The 19,967-nt window shown below is 40.2% G+C and overlaps 1 protein-coding gene across 3 annotated transcripts in view; it reads right to left on the bottom strand.

Annotated features, from left to right (window-relative positions):
• Positions 1–19,967, bottom strand: part of LOC111661749 (glutamate receptor ionotropic, kainate 2) — a 335,637-nt gene that overhangs the window by 214,752 nt on the left and 100,918 nt on the right. For all 3 annotated transcript variants that reach the window (XM_023415412.2, XM_087176389.1, XM_087176390.1), the window contains one exon: positions 18,539–18,796. In XM_023415412.2, coding sequence (XP_023271180.1) covers positions 18,539–18,796 — 258 coding nt within the window. The remainder of the gene's footprint in view (positions 1–18,538; positions 18,797–19,967) is intronic.

Raw genomic sequence — 19,967 nt, forward strand, 5'->3', positions numbered from 1 at the left:
ATAGCCATAACATATTCTCTCCCACCATTGCCAACTCATCACACTGCTCATTTCATTATTATTTTCATCTTCATGATTATTACACCTTGCATTTACTCTGTAGATAGTAGTTTAGTTAATAAACTCCTTTATTTACACCCAGTTGTTGTCCTGTTGTATTCTTTTGATGTAGAGACTGGAGATCCATTGATTCGAGAAGTCACAGGTTCTGATATGAGATAAATTTGGCAATGAAATAATTCATTGTTGTCCTCCCAGAGGACTGGTGCCCCATTTCAACGAGAGTAAATTCTAAAATATGGCGTTAATACTACACCAGTGTAGTGTTACACAAGTTCACATCAAATAGACTTGAATTTATCACATCACAACCTTTCCTTTGTCCTTATCCTTTCTCTGAGTTTACCTGAAATGATACACTTGATGTGAATAAATGTGTTTGAGAATTATGATGGCTTATATATGTCACATTTAGGTTACTTTAGTATGAAGGTGTCAGTTATGATCATTACAGAACAGTAATCAGTGCAAATGTGGCCTTAAACTACAATGAGTAAATAATGATTATAAGAAATAAAAAATAGATAGAACTGCAACAACTCTTTTTGAAAAGTAACTTTCACTTGAACTTTCTGACTTCCAGAGTCAACACCTACAGCATCATAACCAATTACTACCATTGGCAATAGGCCTTTAACAGCCTCTTCCCACACTTCAGCATTGAGATACACAACCAAACACGATGGTGACATTGCTTGGATCATCAGAATAACACACAAAGGCAGATTACAACAAAGGCAGATAACTCATTTTGCTTATAAAGAACTGAGCTATTGATATTTAAAGCGAGACAAAACAAGCGCCTCACTCAAACCACTTAAAGAGTGGATCAGAACTGAAGGTCAAATGAGACAAACGCAGCTTGGAATCTGATGACATGCGTATTAAGAAGATATGGATAGAACAGTTAACTGTAACGTGCTGTGTTTTAAAGACCACCATGTGGTGACTCGATGCTCAAATATAGGTTAGTTCAAATATACATTTAAAATTTTTCTTTCTGGTTTCGTACTGAGCATTGTACTAAATTCTCCCATCAGGCATTTCTGGTTTGAATAATGACAGGTGCTAATATTCAGTTAAAGCCCCACCTCTTCTCTGAATGTTTCTGTTGGACCGTTTCTGTAATTAGCTTGCTTCGTTCCATCTGTTGTGATGTGACATAATTATTCTTGTAGCCAGGAACCAGTCAATGTTCTTGCAGTTCTTTGGTCACTAATAGAGGATGATTTTTCATTCTAAGCTGCTAAATGCCCTTTGGTTTCATACTGGTACAATTTCCATAGGTTTTGTTTGTGACCAATTACATTTCTAACAAGAAACTGTTGGAAAAAAAAAAGATGATTTGACAATACTATCCATTTTTTCCTCTCACTCAAAATAACAAAAACATAAGGCAATAAATATACGGGATCAGAGCACAGGAAATATTCCAGCTGCTATTAACATTCCAGCACTGCAAGAGTGGGATTAGCACGGTGAATTGTGAAGAGTCAGTGAGCCCTTCTCTAAACAGGCTGTTGAGTGGTAGTGGAGCGTATGATGGGACTGGGACTGCTGGTGTGGAGCCTCACACACATCAAATTGAAACAGATTAATGGAGGGGTCCTGGGACTCCCTCTGAACTACACAGAGTACTCTCTGGTAGAATATAGTATATGCTCTTTAACAAGAACAGGCATATTCTCTTGGCTCCATACGCTACAGATGAAGTTATAATAATATGTAATAATAATAAACTGTTCTTAACATTAATGATCGATTACCAGTTTGACTTCCAACAATTGTTAAAACAAGATAATCGAGATAGATAAAATGATTATGATGATTATTCATCACCCGTACAAAACTCATCCGACATTATCGGGCACCGTGCAGCACACACACACACACACACACACACACACACACACGTGGGTATTCCATACATAAGTCAATGTGTAATAGTGATCAAAATAATCAGGATTATGATTTCTGCCATAATCGATTTCTGTACTATGAAGTGCTCTGAAACTTCACTGGAAACACTATTATTTTTCACAAAAGAAATCAACTGAGAAGAGATTACATTACACATAAAGACAATTTGAAGATTGGTCTATAGTTGCTGAAGGAAAGTGGGTCTAAATGAGGTTTCTTCAGCAATGAGTGAATAATGGCATGTTTAAAACTGTCAGGAAAAGAACCAGAGGCAAGCCAGTTGTTGAAAATGTGTAAAATGACAGAGCTAACGATGGAAAATACCTCATTCAGCAGCCTGGTGGGGATCCAGGATGTAGGACTGTACTCTCTAACACACAGAGGCAGGGGGATAGGAGGATGGGGCTGGATCTGGGACCTGACATTCTCTACCTTACTTATAAAAATGAGCCAGAAATTTTTCAGACAGCTCAACATCAGGTTCCAGAAAGCAGGACAGAGGATCACTAATAACGGAATTCATTTTTGCAAAGAACCCTAAGGTGGATTTTTCTAGATATCAAAGTATATTGTAAATTCTCAAATACTGACCAGGCTTTCATTTAATGCAGGTTTATATTAGAGGCAAGCTTTTTTTTCCCCAATTTTACCTAAATGTAATTATATTTTCTTGTTTCATGAGCAATTATTTCAAATCTCCATCAGTGTTGGGCAGTAACTAGTTACCAGTAATGCATTTAAGTCACAATATTACAAGTTAATGAATTACTGATAAAATTTGAGAAACAATATTACAGCTACCCCCCGAAAAAATAATTTGTTATAACCTTACTTGTGTTGTCATTCCCCTACTGATTAAGAAATCCAACAATCACATTCATTCATTTCTGAAATCACCACATGTGCACATCACTAAGCAGCAAGCCAGCTTGGACGATGGAAACTCAGCTGGAAATATTTCCATTACTTTGATTTTGTCAGGAAGAAACATGACAAGAACATCAGGTAAAAAGACTTGCACTGTAAAAACACAACCTCAACCTCCTGAAACACCTACTAAACAAAACAACAACGTGAAGCTTGTGGAAATACACCTAGCAAAGACGAGCCGTCTGCAGCTGTGGAGAACGGCTGTGGCCCGACAATGGCTAAAAACCGTGCACAGGCTACAAGAAAAAAAAGCGCTAGTAACAAAGCAGTAGTAGCTGAGGAATGAGGCCAACACTGTCCTGTCCTGTCTCTTGATCAGTGTTAAGATACTGGCGATGAAAATTCTACTCTCCCTCCATGTTTCCCTGTCATCTTGATATGTCCAGGATAATGTACTGTACACAACAACACCATCCTATCACGTCTCATTTTAACAGAAATACTGTGTCCACTGATCAATTCATTCCAATTGATTCAACTTTTAAAGTCACGGTAATGTACTGTTATTTAAAAAAAAAAAAAAAAAAAGTTTACCTGATGCCTGGCAAAATAAGCCTGCTGCTACTTTCCACAACCAGAAATGACAGTATCGTCACGTGTGTGGACAATCTGTGGATTCTCCATGTAGTTAGTGAACTGTGGAAAGTTGTTCCGACACGAAGACAACAGAGCTGGAGAAGGGCGACGTGTTCTTCTGTGAAAAATACATCTTCAAATATGATGGTTAATGTTGTTTATATCAAGATGCCAAGATACCACATTGTTAGCTACAATATCCATGCTAGGCTTATTAACTACAATAACACTGATGCTATTTTTTTTTTTGACCATTGCCAATGTATCTTTATGGATTCGTCAAAAGGTTAAACTGCTGCTTTACTTGTGTTAATTACAAGACCAGTTCTAACTCTTGGTGTAGTAGTCGGCTCCTGTAAGATCCTGACTGCAGCTGTAGCGACTACAGCATTTCCTGTCCTGTCTAACATTATCACAGATAAGTCTTCTCCTTTCAATGGACATTCTTTTGTTTAGAGGAGTATGTTTTTATTCAGCTCTGAAATTTACATATTCTTTTAGTACTGTGTTTGTTTTAAATAGATTGCATTCAAATCAAATCATGTGATCTATACAGTTCGCTGTCATCAGCGAATTCCCTCTTCCTGTGCGCCTGGAATAGACATTTTTCATTTGGTGGGTTTGCTGCTCTACGTTGCAAACTGACGCTGAGGTCAATACAACCAGATCCCCCCATAGACCAAGGTCTCAGATACTACATGCGATGTTGTTATGTACTGTACATGATTATTTACGGACTGAAATAAAATTGATTACAGGGAAACCGTCCTGAAACCACTGACTGTGAAGAAGCCAAAAGGCACTGGTAGAAGTGGTGAAGTCTTTACAGAGCATACACAAGTGACCCTTTTCCTTCAGTTGATGCCCAAATTTACTGCTGTACTGGTCAACAAAATTGTTTCCATACAACATCCTGGCATATGTACTAGACTGGCAAATTCACAAATCATTATTCATCATTATGTTTACCTAATACTGTTTTTGTTTTCCATTTTTGGGACCGCTACCAAACCATTCAGTGCTGAACTCCTTGAGGATCAACAGACCTCAGCCGCTATCTCCAGGATTCTACATGGATTGTCAGAAATACAAGAGTCTGACTGGTTCTCCGTGGTTGTGTGCTGTCCTATCAGTGTCCTCGTTTTATCAAGGGACATTATTAAGCATGACTAGATGAGTAAAAACTTGACAGAACATTCCACTTTGTCTCTAACTGTCAAGCGCTTTATTTTCTAGAAAGCTTATCAATTACAGAAGAGCTGAGCACAATAATAGAGATCAGTCACAGTGTTGCCTGTGGGACAAAATGAAGCAACCACGTCTGTCCGTTTCTGGGAGGTGTGTCATGTGAGAAGTCTCCAGCAAGGCGCTAGCTGCCAGAATAATCAAAGATTTTTCCAGACTTTTGCTGAGTTTAATGAACACTGAGAAGTTTAAAGGGAAAAATAAATGGACTGTGTGTTCAATTGGAAAGTTCACCTAGGACTCTTATTCATCAGACACGGTAATCAGCGTGTCAATTAGGTCATCCATGGTGCAGCGGCTCAGTGGCATAAAGCATCGGCTTAGCCTCCACAGTAAATGGTAAATGAACTGCACCTATATAGCACTTTCCTTGTCTCATCGACCTCTCAAAGCGCTTTACAATACATGCCACATTCACCCATTCACACACATTTTCATACATCACATCCATACACACTCATACAGCATCCTGCCCAAGGACACTTTGACCCGATACCGAACCATCAACCTTCTGGTTAGTAGACGAGCCCCTCTACCTCCTGAGCCACAGCACCCCCGGTAATAATAATGTACGTTTGCACAGCACTGGTTCCATCAGTAGAACAACAGAGTCGTGTCATACTCACCATTCTGTTACCGTGATTTTTGGTCTGCTTTGTTGTTCTTTTGAGTCGTGTTAAGCTTCTGTCAGTGAAAGTCCAACATGGAATCACAAAGCCGAGCAGGAGAGGCAGGGGTTCTGCCCTCTGAAACTCAGCATGTTACTGTGAAACATCTGTGTAAGAAACGTTGCATTTCACTGTCAGTGGTTCCCAGCGATTCAGTTGTGGTGCTCCTCTGTAAAGTTTGGGGGCTTACAAAACAGAGATATAAAAAAATAATGGTCAAAATGAAAGCAGCAGAGTTTGTGATATCCTGACCTTCAGTCTCTAGTTTTCTGTTCGAAATTTACAATGTCCAAGCCTGAACTGAGGTCTGCCTTAAGAAAACCACACATTAGTCAGCTGTGTCCACAGGCTGAGTACTCCTTGCATGACTATGATAAACTGATCTTCTAAAAATCTGGAATTGGAATTAGTGAACGATAATGTATTTCTGTTTAAAAAAACAAACAAAAAAAAAAAAACCTCAAAAGCAACAGCGTGGCCTACGGAAACCCGGAGGCAAGGGTCCTTTTTTAACAAAGATGAGGCATGTCCACCCACTAAATACCTCCATGGCTTGTCAGATGAGGCTCTTAATCATTTTTGTGCCTTTCTCAAATGATCACTTTGGAATTACACCATGCAGTCATCAATATTACTCGTAGTGAACATGCTGTCAAGCTGACCTTTCATCAAGCACCACAGTCCCCACCACAACCAGAAAAAAGCAGGTGATGGATTATGGACTTTGTAAATTATCACCTGAGGAAAGAATACATGAAAAAAAAATTTGCTTCACAAGAAGTTTCCAAGGCTTAAAAATAGAAGTAAAATAGTGCAGAAAAATTAAAAATGACTGTGAGCTGGGTCACAGTGAGTGGAGATGTGATTTGTGAAGGTAACACAGCATCTCCTTCCTTTCCTCTCACTTCAGGGATGGCTTCAGAATGCTGCTGCCATAGAAACCAGGTTATAGACAGAGATGGGTTGACTAGGCTGATAATGAGCCTGATGCTTTTGTATTCTATCAACCCAACACGGTGATCCGTAGCAAAATATCACAACAGCCCCTGGCCAGTACTATGAAATACATTGTGGATGTTGTTACGGTCCCCAGAGGATGATTTTTTAAAGATCTTGTTGACACACATATCTTTCCAAAAGCACAACCACCAAAATAACCACGTGTACAAGAAATATCAAAAGATAATGGGTAGATTAGATTGCCGTGCAGTGGCCTTTACAGTTTCTCTCTGTGTCTGTGTCTGTGTCTGTGTCTGTGTCTCTCTCTCTCTCTCTCTCTCTCTCTCTCTAATCTATTCTTGAAAAGGAGCTGCTCTCCTCCTGTAACAATTTTCTGTTTCAAACTTCTCAAACCTACAGCAGATCTCACACAGAGATGGCAGATAACAGTTTAATTTGCTCATTTACTTGCTACTGATGCCTTTTAAAACCTAGGATGAAAACACTACGGAAGTCATTTTCTAAGGCACAAGTTTAGTTTCCACACACGTCTGCACATGTGTATAATTTGTGCAATATCACAAGTGTTCTCAGAACAGTAGAAGCCGAGTCGAGGACAGCTTGACAAGCACACTTTGGTTATAGCTGGTCACTGTCAAAGATCCCAAGATTATCCTCTATGCGTAAATGTCCAAAAACTGTTACTCAGACTGTTACACAGTCACCACACAGTCACGCCCACAAAAATGACAGAAATATAAATGACAGAAATATCTAAAACGGCTGGAAGTGGAGCTAGCTTCCAGGGACGATCGCCTGCTGCCACAAGTGACAGTAAATTACATGATGGATTCAAACTGGCCAAATCATATCATTTATGGGACGGAACACTGTTCTGAGATCAGATGAGAGGAGAGATATCAGTTCCACATCCTTATCGCTCTAATTGATGTCTATTTTTAGCTTTAACTGGGCAAACACTGCTTGTCTTGTTGGCCCTGACGGCACACCACTGGTAGATTACCATTAAATTTACTGAACACACTCATGCTTCTCAAAGATCATTTTTTCAGAGCTTTTTCACTCGTCAACTTTGCACAATACTGTACGAGCACACCCTTGTTCTGTTGAACTCCACTAAGAGATAACACCGCGGTTTTCAACAGATCTTTTCAAGAACTCTCAGGAGTGCAGAGTAAATATACTTAAACTCGCTTTGAGTAAGGTGTGGGCAGTCGGACAATCTTACTTTGACATATGATCTACTTTTCAGAAGAATCCTACAGATTCAGGCTCATTAAAAGGTAGTATATTTACATATTTAATTTTTGTTTTTTTGTGCCTTTATTGATAGTGCAGTAGAGAGAGACAGGAAATGGGGAGGCAGAGAGAGGGGGAATGAAATGCAGCTAAGGGCTTGTCCGATGCGGGACTCGAACCGGGACCAACTGCAGCGAGGACTGTAGCCTCTACACATGGCGTAGACGCTCATCCAACTGAGCTACTCGACGCCACACATATTTAATTTTTAAAAATCCATCGCTGACAACCAGCCCAGAGTGACGGCAAGCAGTCAAACAACTGAGAGAAGTGTCAAAGTGGCGGAAAGATACAAAATGACAACTTCTGGTCAGGACTCTCAGAATAATATTCCTTCCTTTTGTTTTCAAATGGAGCCTTTGGGGGAGTTTGTCCTTGTCCCCAGTGAGTGTCTAAGATCTAGGTGGGTGTCATTTTCATCTACACCCCACACAGGGCAGTACGGTGGTACCTCACAGCAGCTCATGTTCACACAGTCCAAATACATGCCTGGAAGATTAAACTGAAGAGGGGAAATTTGAAATAAATATTTAAAATCAAATTTCACTGACTTGTTGATTCATTATCTTTGCTTTTAGAAACCAGAGTATGAAAATGTGTAGCCAAAATCACCTGTGGCCCTTTGTTGCATTTCATCCACATTTCCCTCTCTCTCTGATTTTCTCACTGCACCTATCTCAGGGTAAGGTAAAAAATGCCCCTAAAAATAAAATAGATTATAAAAAAAACAATATATATATATATATATATATGTATAGAGAGAGAGAGAGAGAGAGAGAGAGAGAGAGAGAGAGAGAGAGAGAGAGAGACCAGGAACCACCCTTCTCAAAGAGAGGCCAATGTGTTGTGTGATAACGTGAAAACCAACAGCATGATGTGAAACCACGTTAGGAGCTTTTGGGGTCGTCCTTATTGGATCTCAGCAGAAGGGCGAGACGAGGTCAAAACGTCCATGGTACAGAGACTGACAATGATAAGTAATTAAACACATAATGATCTGCAGTCTCTCTCTCTGTCTTACATGCTCTCTCTCTCTCCCTCTCCCGCCGCCATAAACTGTAGATGTATTCCTAACACTGATATTTCTCCTTGATTAAACACATGTCTGCATTAATGTGAATTAGCTGGCCAACTATTCAGTAATCCCGTTGATATTACTCTGCAAATGTTTTTATTAAAATCGGTTCAACTCCCATGTCTGTGTTATATGAAATGGCCAAGTTATAACATGTGAAATGAATGCATTGTTTGCCGTGTGACCACATTACCATGCAGTGGATAGTTAGGTCTCTGTAATCCTTGCAATCCTGCGGGGACAGTTATTAGTGCAAGATTGTATCTTATTATACTGTTAATCAGATTAGTTGCTGTTTAATTCCTGTTCATCTATTAGCAGTATTGAAAATGATTAGTCCTGTATATTCTGAATGATTAATGTTAAAACCATATGCTTTCCTTAATATTCTGTGTAACACACTATGACAAACTATTCTGTTTAGAATCACTTTTGATTGACCACAGAGATAAGCTGAAGTATCACTGAAGCCAGCATATTTGCATGTAAAACTCAATTAAATCAGTCTCCCTAGAGTAATAAAGGTTCCACATCGAGTCCTCTCCCATTCTTTGAAACAAAGGAATGAATATTTATTAGATGCAAATCTCTATCGGGGCGCAAAAGGCTGTTTCTCCGCCTATAACACACGCCTAGAGTGGCCGGTTGGTAAAGAGATCTGACTGGCTTTGTTACGTGCGTCGCTTCTTTTCTTCCTCAGCTTTTTCTTTTTCTTATTTCTCTTTGTCCTTCAAGATTTTCCTGAAACTGCTCACCAAGAATTTTCTCTCGTCATTTTACTTTTTGAAGACGTAATGTCCCTGCATTTTCTTTTTCCGCTGTGTTTCTCTTCCATGCACATTTTAATCTTTAGCTGAAACATCTCAACAACACTGAATGACCCCGAAACTTTGCTCCATCAACCCTGGAGTGACATCACCAGATGAGTTGAGAAGCCCCGCCCCTGCGTCATGGAGAGTGTCACCATGCTGGGCGAGTCATGAGTGAAGCCAGCATCAGAACCACCACTTCAGGTCCAGCTGAAACGGGCTAACCCCTGGGACAATGCTGCACAAGCGAGCGAACTTTCCTGCGTCTATGATGAGAGTAGATGTGGGACAGTGCTCTGAATTCTTCTTTTCAAGTCCTTCTCTGGTCACTCTTAGACACATACTCCATTTCACTATGGCCACTTCATTTCGTTATTCATCTGTTCATATTCACATTTCATTCTGACCTCTTTGTTATTATTAATTCCTCATTTATTCAGCTGCTTATAGACATTTAGCTATAAATATACAGTATATCCTCATTAATCGCCAAGTTGTGGTCTTGTTTATTCCTTCAAAGACAGACACTTTCATTTTTCCTTATAGATTGTGGGGATAACCCCAATACTGCTAAGTTCCTCACTGAATTGAATTATACCTGTATTTTACACCACAGTTTATTTCCAAAATATAATATTCGATCATAGGGAGGTATTACCCAGACAAAAAGAAAACATTATTGGGGACTGACCGATTATTGGCCTGGCTGATTATCGCTGGTAAAATTCTGCGTTTTCCAATATCAATATTGTTATTTTTTAACTGATATCCGATAAAATAAATTAATTTAAAAATGCGCAACTTTGGCTCTGATGCAGCTGCCTGTCTCTGGCCTGAAGTCAGCACTCTGTGGTCTGAAGCAATGTCCCGCCCACAGCAAAATCTGATTGGTTACGAGTCACAAGTAATAGCCTATAACGCTGAGGGCTGCTGTGTAAACACAGACTGGAGTAGCTCCGGTCAACGAGCAGAGCTGTGACATCACTGAAGTTGTAAGAAACATCACAATCCTCTACACTGAAGTTACAATAACAGCACACTGATGAACAAGTTCATCTGTTGGTTCAAGACACAGAGAGAGAGATAGACGCTAATGCTAACTGCTAAGCTAAAGTCACTAGCTGATCTGAACAGCATGTAAACAACTGCTGAATTACTGAAAGTCACTAAAAGGAGCAGAGAGCTCTGGGTGCTGGAGCAGAACTAGGGTAAGTTTAAATGTACAGCAGGTAGTTAGACACTGTGATGAAGAAAGGAAGCATTAGCTGTGATAAATAGAGCAGCAATACACACTTCTAGCATGAGAAACTCCTGCAACTGGAGATGAGCCACTACACTGACGTCAGCCTGTCTGTTACTGAAAAGACATTTTGCTGCAGTAGAAGTAAAATCGCTGTGTAAAAATGTAACTGAACATGTCACCTCTTAAAAGGGGGACGGGAGAGGTAAAACATGTTACGAGGTGATGATGATAATATATGATGAAATTATTACCAATTCATTCCAGTTAGGCTCTTTGCAGCCTGTGCATACACCTACTGTTATACACTCAGTGTTCACTTTATTAGGAACATCCAGCTAAAACTGGTGTAGAGTAATACAACAGTTCTACAGTAAATCCTCCTTCATGAAGGTTATAATGTTCAATTTGTAATACAAGTCTTGCTGACAGCGGATTATTATTATGGAGGATGTAGTGTGTGGAGCTGTGTTACATTGTACAGAGGTGTTTCTGTTATTTAGCTACTTTCACTGATATAAATGGGGTGGACAACATAATAGAAACACCTGGACGCCAAGGTGAGTGTCCTTATACAGCAGTAGCTTTGTATATAAAGAATTAGAGCAATGGTCATTAAGGTCAGACATCTGAAATAAAAGTGTGACGAATGATATGGACACGTTTTCGTTTTAATTGGTCTGAGCTTGGCCCCTTACTTCCAATGAATGAAAACACACCATGCAATAATACTTTATATATTTATTATATTAGGATAAACCCCTCGAGATGTTTTATCTTATTTTCAAAAATGTTTAGACAATAGATTGCTTTGTGTTTGTCACCTGACATGATGTTCAACAATGGCCAACCCTCATTCAGTGTTCGTTTATCCACTTACTGTTCAACTTCATTCTCTGCAAGCTTTAATTTAAGAGAGCAGCTCTTTCAAGGACGCCCCTCTCGAAATCAACGGCTGCTTATAAACTCCATACAACCAGCTTAACTCTTTCATTATTATCAGACTACATAGTTCTTTCCAATAAACATCAGATGAATTTGAAGGTAATAAACCAATAATAATCAGTTCAGCACTTCAGAATTGAATTGATGAATTGTTCTTTAGTCATATTTAAATATACTGAGGCTAAAAATACTAAAACATCTTTTTTAAAATCAGCCTGATTAATGTTGACAGTAAAATGTAAAATCCCTCAAGGCTGCTAAAACCTCAGACTCCCTGAAAATTACTGCCCGTGGCTTTGGAACAATTTCATCTTCAATTTGATTGTTTTATTTGTTTAGAGTCACGTAAGAAAAGCAGCTAACTCCCTCATTTGTGAAGCTGAAACAGAGAGTTTTTGACATTTTTGCTTGAAAAATAACTGAAATGATTAATTTATTATCAAAATAGTTGTTGATTAATTTAGTGTTATTCCAGTTACTTCTGACCATATGGTGCGTCACAAGTGGATGACACTGACTCAGCTTCTTTCTGTGGCAGACTGAAGCATCAGCTAATCGGACCCAGAACAGCAGCAGCCATTGGCTACCATGACTGAAGACGCTGTTGTTTGGTTACAGATGACTATATGTACGTATGGACTCCACAGTGTGAACAACGGAAAGAAGCGGTTCTTTTTCCGATCCAGTGGTTTATTGTGTAGTAGCCTGTTCTCTCTTATGGCCTAATCAAAGTTTGTAGCAGCAGCAGTAGTGGTAGCAGCAACAGTGTTCCAGGTAGTTGTATGGATATTATAGCTGGCTGGGAGAGCTATAACAAATGCTGCTGCCATCTCAGTTTTGCCATTATAAAGTTGAGCCGTTAGAGCCGTCCCATTAAGGTTATTGATTTTCTTGTTTGCTCCCTGCTTGGTGGAGAAACAGCACAAACAGAGAAGTTGTTTCCTCCCCTCCTTTATATCACATTCCTGAAAAACAGACACGGTTTAGAACAGCGGGTGGGGGGACAAGGGGAGAACCCATGAGAATTATATGGTAATATAAATGTTCTGCTGCACTGACTTTGCTCAGTATGCTGGGCAATGTGCTGCTCATACTGAAACAGGAGACGGAAAGATTGAAATGAAATGGAATCCTGCCTGAACCTCGTCGAGAGCCTCGTTAGATCTTGCCCTCAGTGTCCATCATCATCGCTATCTGTCCTCGCTATCAGGTCTGCTGGGTAAATGGCACCAATGAGAAGGAGAAGCTGTTTGCACGTTGAACAAGACTCATTTCCTTTCACCAAGACAGAAAATCAAGCCGCTATTAACCCCATACTGAACTAACTATGTCCATGTTACAAGTTAATTAACAGAGGTGGCAGGATCATTGACAATTAATTTCTCATTAAAGACGCCTACATCACCCACCCATCCCCCCAACCCACACACACACGCACACACACACACACACACACAGGGGACGTAGCATTGACTTATATTCACTTCCTGGAGACCTAAACCTACTCGTAACACAACCTTAATACATGTCTACACCTTAACAACATCCACACAAGGAGGACAAGTGTCCATAATGTCACTGTGTAAAAAAACATGATTAATATCTGGACCACATACTCACACACACACACACATACATACAAGCACACAAATACACACATGCACATATTGACTCATTGAAATACCACCATAGTCTTTATGCTCATCATCTCAAATTACTATAGGTAACATGAATTGGTGTTACAGTGGTTTTTACACATCCTTAAAGTTTGTGTGTTTGATTTCCTGTCTTTTCTTTGAGGTTGAGTTCTAGCACTATTTCACCTGCTAGCAGGGGGGCAATGTCAAAGATACAATATGTTCTGGAAACTAAGCTTAGGCTAGCTCAAGACTCAATAGGACACCATTCCACTTTGACAGAGCTCTGAGATATGTTTTGGAGAATATTTCACCTAAAACATATTTAAAACTAGAATCACCTCCTCATGGTTGTCTGCCTCCACCACTCAGGTTCAGGTTACATCCCTGTTTATCCAATTTTGTCATAATTGATGTGTGAAGTCTTAAGTAATAGCTAAAAAGTATTTTCTGAGGTCGCAGTGACCTTGACCTTTAGCCATTGACCCCCAAAATCAACTCAGTTCATCCTTGAGTCCTTGTGAATGTTTGTGCCGAATTTGAAGAAGTTGTGTCAAGGCCTTGCTGAGATATGGGAAGGACACGGACGGACAGACAACCCAAAAACAATATTCCCCCGGCTCTGACTGTCACCGGCACAGAGGAATAAAATTGTTACTGTGCTGTAGCTTTAAAGCTGAAAATGCTTGAGAGGAACTGTATTGTTAAATCTGACACATATCAACCAATTGCATTCACCAGGAAAGTCTGTATGTTCGTTATTACTTCAGTAAGGTTTGTATAATGTAGGTATAGCTATGCTGTGGATGAGGAAGTACTCAGATCCTGCACCTAAGTAAAAGCACCGCTACCACAAAATAAAATATATATACAACAGATTCACAATACACAATAACAATACCACAGAAAACCGCTGAATTCAAGCTTCACTTTACAGAGAACTGAGAACTGAAGTCTGTTTTCAGGTGGTGGGGAGTTTGCCTACTATTACATACGTGAGAAAAAGTGGCATAAAGCCTCTTGTGGCTCCAGAGGGAGTTGTGTGAAGTCTAACGTTACATAAATGTCAATGTCACCTGGGGAGAAAGATTTCCAGTTCAAAAATGAAAAAAAATCTGGGGTTGTTAGAAAGTGAAAGTAACAAAATATTATTAGTTAAATGTATTTAAGTATGAAAAGTAAAAATGATTATTATGCAAGATGCCCTTTTCAAACTGTTAGGTGGTTCATTCTACAGAAATGCATCACTACCATTGAGGACACTAAGCTCAGGACTGGCAGAAGGAAAAGCACAGGTGTTACTAATATAATTCAAGTGTAACAGTATGCTGGATCTACATCTCTGACTCTCCTGTGAGTTTTTCATTCAAGTACTTGTTTCCCTTGTGTAGTTCCAGCATAGCTCCATCTATCTTCCACTTGTGTAGAGATCTAATCAGTTAGTTAGTTAGAACACCCATGAAGTGTAGGTGTGCAGCTCCTTTAAATGCGATGGAGCAAATGAACACGAGTTTAATGAATAAAATGAAATTAAAATACTCGAGGAATGCAGAAGGAAAACTTAAACCTCGGGGGGGCAGAGAGCAGTAGCAGTGTAGAAGAACTCATGTCTATTTACGAGCAGCCAAACAGGATTCAGTGGACGACTGTGGCTCCATCCACACTACTACATTTTAGTTTTAAAACTAATATCTTTTCCTTCAGTTACTCCTGCCATCCACACTACTCTGGAGTTTTCAAGCCCCTAAAACTGAGACTTTCAGAAACGCTGAAGGTGCGGTATGTGTAGAAAAAGGCACTGTGTGAATGCAGCTTGTAGTGTTGAGATGAGACTAGAAAAGCACAATATAAAAGCAGTTACCATTTACCACATCACACTGTTTTCATGAAGAAGACAGTCAGTGTCATCCGACACAATTTTACTGAACTCACAATCGAATGTGGTCAAATTAGGTGAATATGCTCATGAACAAGTCCTGTTCTCTGCATCATGTCCAGTGGAAAAGCCAGAGTCTGCCAGTAACAACGAAAACTACAATATAAGGAGCTAAATGCGGAATACAGATAACAAATAAAAGGCCATCAGTGTGAAAATATGGTGCTTGATGTAATCAAAATCTTTTTCAATCAAAAAGATTTTAAATTTACATGCAGCGCTTGAGTAATACATGGCAACGTGTGGTAAGCCCTGTGTTGGTCTTGAGACCTGTTTTCCACTCCGTCCAGGGGAGCCTCCAGAGAGACCGCCTCCAGCCCCTGATGACACTGAAAACTAAGGATGAGTTCTATATATCTGTATACATCTATATATTGTAAATATTCTTGATAATTGGTTCAACTGCTTGTTTGTAATGTAGCACTCGACTCCAAAACGCAGCTTATCTGGCATGAACGCTAAACACAGTGAACACATACTGCACTACTGTGATCATGGGCACATTGGTCCCAGTGTGTCTGCTGGATGGAGCTCTGGGAAGCCTGGCAGCCTGTCTTCAGGCTGGCACACACCCTGACCCACGGCATATGGTGCATGTGCCCATCCTGCTGGCTTATTTGTGGCCGGGTGACCTGGAGCGCAATAATAGCAAGGTTTGAACAAGGTCTGCTTTACTGAGCAACACGACAGGCATGTTTTCTGCAGTATCACACACCTTCTCTCTCACCTCGGTGAAGAATGGAACATTTACAAATGGCAACAATATCCAGCTGAACCCGGGAAAAAAACCCTCAGTACACCATTCCACGTTAGTTAAGGTCATCGATAAAACAGAGAGGTGCAAAACATTCATCTTGTGTTACACATTTTTTGCTGTATGAAATGTCGTATGGCAAAAGACCGCGCTAGAGGCGTGGCTCCAGTCTGGTGGTTGGTCCAGCGCTTTTAATCTACAGACTACACTTTATATCTCCACAGCTACTGGATGGATTGGTACAGCTTTTTGCATTTTACATTAATGGTTCCCAGAGGACGAATCCTACTGACGTTTCCTCTAGCACCTTCATGATGGTGCTATTTAAGCTTTGAAAACAAATGTCTTGATGACTGCTTAGTGGATTGTCATGGAATTTGTCACAGACATTTCTTGTCACAATAAAAATAAATTGTCATATCTTTGGGGGCCTGAAAAAAATGTCCAGCACTTCGGTTTGTGACCTTATATCTTCAGATCTACCGACATCCCCATCAACCTCAGCTGTACTTTGTGTTTAGCATTAAAATGTTAGCATGCTAACACAGTAAGATTTTAAAGATTATACCTGGTAATCATCATCATGTACGGTGTCATTCAGACAATAACACTTAACTCAAAGTTTTACTAAATAACCAGCAGGAGTCGATGGTTCATTAACGGCTGAGAGAGTCAGAAATACACATGATTTCACCTGTTTCAACAAAGGGAGTGAACCACTGGAGACACTATTGTTCAAGGTTATGTTCCATTGCTTGATTTTTAGTCATTTTAATTATCACATGTCAGTGTGATTGAGAATTGGGTCGTGCTGGGATTTCTCCGAGTATCTCTACAGGCCACGCAGGAACAACAGTTCAATCGCTTGATCTTCATCAGCATCACCGTTTCTGAGTTGCTCCGCCTCCTAAGTTGCCTCAGTGGGTGTTGCTATATCCTCCACACTTGTGAAATTTACGTCAACAAGTTCATATGTTAATCCATGATTTAGCCAGCTGAAAAGCAAAATAATTGATGGGCTACAACATTTTCTCTTGCGTTATTTTCTTGACTTACCAGGGTTAGTCACACTCTCAGTCTCAACCCATGACTACTAGTAACATCACTGACATCACATCAAGTGTGGAGGTGCAGGATATTGTTATAGTTATAACAGACTTAAGAACTAATGGCCTGTGTTGAATAGTCACTAATATTGCTAGTTACATATTCAGCTATATGCTCTTCAGTAATGAAGGAGCTTAGATTTGAATAACAGCTTCCCTGCTATCACGGTGTTAACGTATAACATTTCAATAATTGAAACCAACTAAAGGCTAAAGGCAGCAAAGCTGTTTTCTGTAATAAATGAATATAACGGTGAATTAAGCCCTGTCTCTCTCTTTCTCTCTCTAGCAGTGTCCCAATTCAGGGGCCGCATCCTTCAGAGGACGCGAAAGCTAACTTTTTCATATAAACTTGAGGTTTTCAGGTTAAAAGTTGAACCGTTAGCTGTTGAACTGAGCTAAAAACCAATACTTACAGCTCTCTGTTACTGTTGTTTGCTTTCATTACCGGTGCACAGTGAATCTTGGGATAGGTTGGGGCAAGAAGGACCCAGCCAATGGAGCCTTCGCTGCCAGGAAAAGAAGGACGCATTTCTCAGAGTCTTTGAAATGGGAAAGTCTAGCCGCGCGGCTGTGACGCCATCGGTCTTCAAATGCAGCCTCTGAAAGATGCAGCCTCTGAACCGGGACACAGCTTCTGCCTCTCTCTAAAGCCTCATTGCATACGGATGCACTAAAGAAAAGTTCTAAAAGTGAAGTATGGAAGGATTTCGCTCGACCAGCACCAGGGAAGGAAGTTTGCTGTCCATACAGCTATTTTATTTATTTATTTATTCAAATTTTCATTGAACTTTATTAGAAAATGCCTCTGGGAGCTCCCTGCACGTTCTCTTTTAATTAAATATCTGCTTAAAGGCATTTCAACAAAGTCTGTGTTGGAGTTTATGTTATTCTAAATTCTGACACACAGGATTTACATTCTTACTGCAAATGTATAGATCCTAATAGTGGTTGTCAGTCTTTTTGAATACTGATAATTGGTATCAGTATTGTCCCTGAGGAAAACTCAGAAGAGCCCTAGTTTGATTGTTTGTGAGAGAGGCGTGCCGCTTATAGTGTGGAGATCTTTTGTTGACATGAGTGATAACCCTCATGCAGTGAAGTAATTCAGTGGTCATATCTATATTCCAGTATTTCTGTATAGTGTTTTCAGTTTATCAACTAGGCCTCCCTTTGCTTTTGCTTCCTCGTGTTCCAGTGTGCCTGGCTCAGTCAGGCTGTTACAGCAGCAGAGTATTTAGGAATAAGATGAAAGTAAATAAAGAAAATGTGTATAACTCAATTCGTGTGAACTTCAGCAGAACACTACAAAATCTCTAAGGTGGAAAATTATTCTAGAAAAAAAATGTATGCAAGTGGAGGAGGTGTTTGGACTCACCAGTGCTGTCATCATAAACCACAGTGACCGTCTTCCACTTGAAGAAGTGGACCAAGTCCAGGATGGCCCGGCTGAGGGAGGAGAAGTCTGGATAGAGGCTCACGTAGAAGACATCTCTGTTGTCCGACACCTGGTGCTTCCACTTGGTCTGAATGTGTGGCACGCCCAGGGCATTGCAAATGGACTGGACTGCATTGGCAGAGGAACTGTGAGAGGGACCGAAGATGGCTGCCACCCCCAGAGAAAGCTGGTCACAGGCTAGAGAAGAGAAATATCTGACTAGTTAGTTCATCATATAAAACAGCATTCATTAGTTTTTTTTTAATGTGTATTTAAATTTCAGATGTAGTGATATTCTGTATCTGTTTTATTTTCCATAAATTCTGATATATGTTATTCCTCTGTGCCATAGTCCACCACTGTTGTCTAAAAGCTATTACAAGCACATCAGTGAGCCATGTCATAGCACTGGATGACATCTTTCATTACTATGAACACACACACACACACTGGGGTTTATTTTGACTCAGTCCTACATGCACTATCCTGCTGCTCCAAATAGTCACTAGAGCATCGTCATGGTCACAGGCTGTCAGTTGCTCTGTTGATTGGTTGTCAATTATGAAGGTGGGTCTCACCTAATATGATCCAGTCTGAGAGAGGAGACAAAGAGTAGAGGAAGTGGAGAGGAGAGTGGTGTGCTGCTTAGAGTGGGGAGACCTTATGTTGACATGAATGATAAACCTCAAGTATTTTGGTTTAGATTCTGTCTGTGTCTATTCATTAACCACAGCGAGCTCAGTGCCATGACGTCACCAAGGAGATGTAGAAGAGCAAAGTGACCTCCACCCCATTCAGATGAACGAATACACAGTGCGAGCCAGGCCTAATGGATGAATGGATGAATGAGTGTGTGTGTGTGTGTCTGCGTGTCTGTGTGTTGGTGTGTGTGTGAGTCTGTCTTTGACAGACTTCGAACACAGTGTATGGCTGAGGATCCGAGGACGTACAGCGTGGACTGTGGAGGTTTGTGGATGAGCGGTTGTGGAGAAAGCTTCAAACATCGCTCCTCTACATGTTACACTGTTAGTAGGACAGGCACATGTTGAACGGGTGCTGCACTAGTATCTGCTGATAGTGATTACACAACTTCTATTGCATTCCAGATCCAAAACACAAAGCTGAAGGTATGACAGCTTCAGCTTGCTTTCAAGGCACTGCAATCAGAAGATATTCAAACTACAGCTCTTTGCATAAGCTCAACTGTGTACTCAATTTATTTAATATAAGAGAGTTGGCTAAATCACTGAGACAGAATATAATGGGCCATAATTGATAAGAGACTTGAAATGTCAGTCTGATGCACACACAAAACTGGTAGATTATAGCACTTTATTGGCTGTCTCTGGGGGCCAAACAGGTCTTTGAA

This window comes from Seriola lalandi, unplaced genomic scaffold (genome assembly GCF_002814215.2).
Source record: "Seriola lalandi dorsalis isolate HSWRI2012SDOR001 ecotype SW California unplaced genomic scaffold, Sedor1 jcf7180002054551, whole genome shotgun sequence".
NCBI classification, from domain to species: Eukaryota; Metazoa; Chordata; class Actinopteri; order Carangiformes; family Carangidae; genus Seriola; species Seriola lalandi.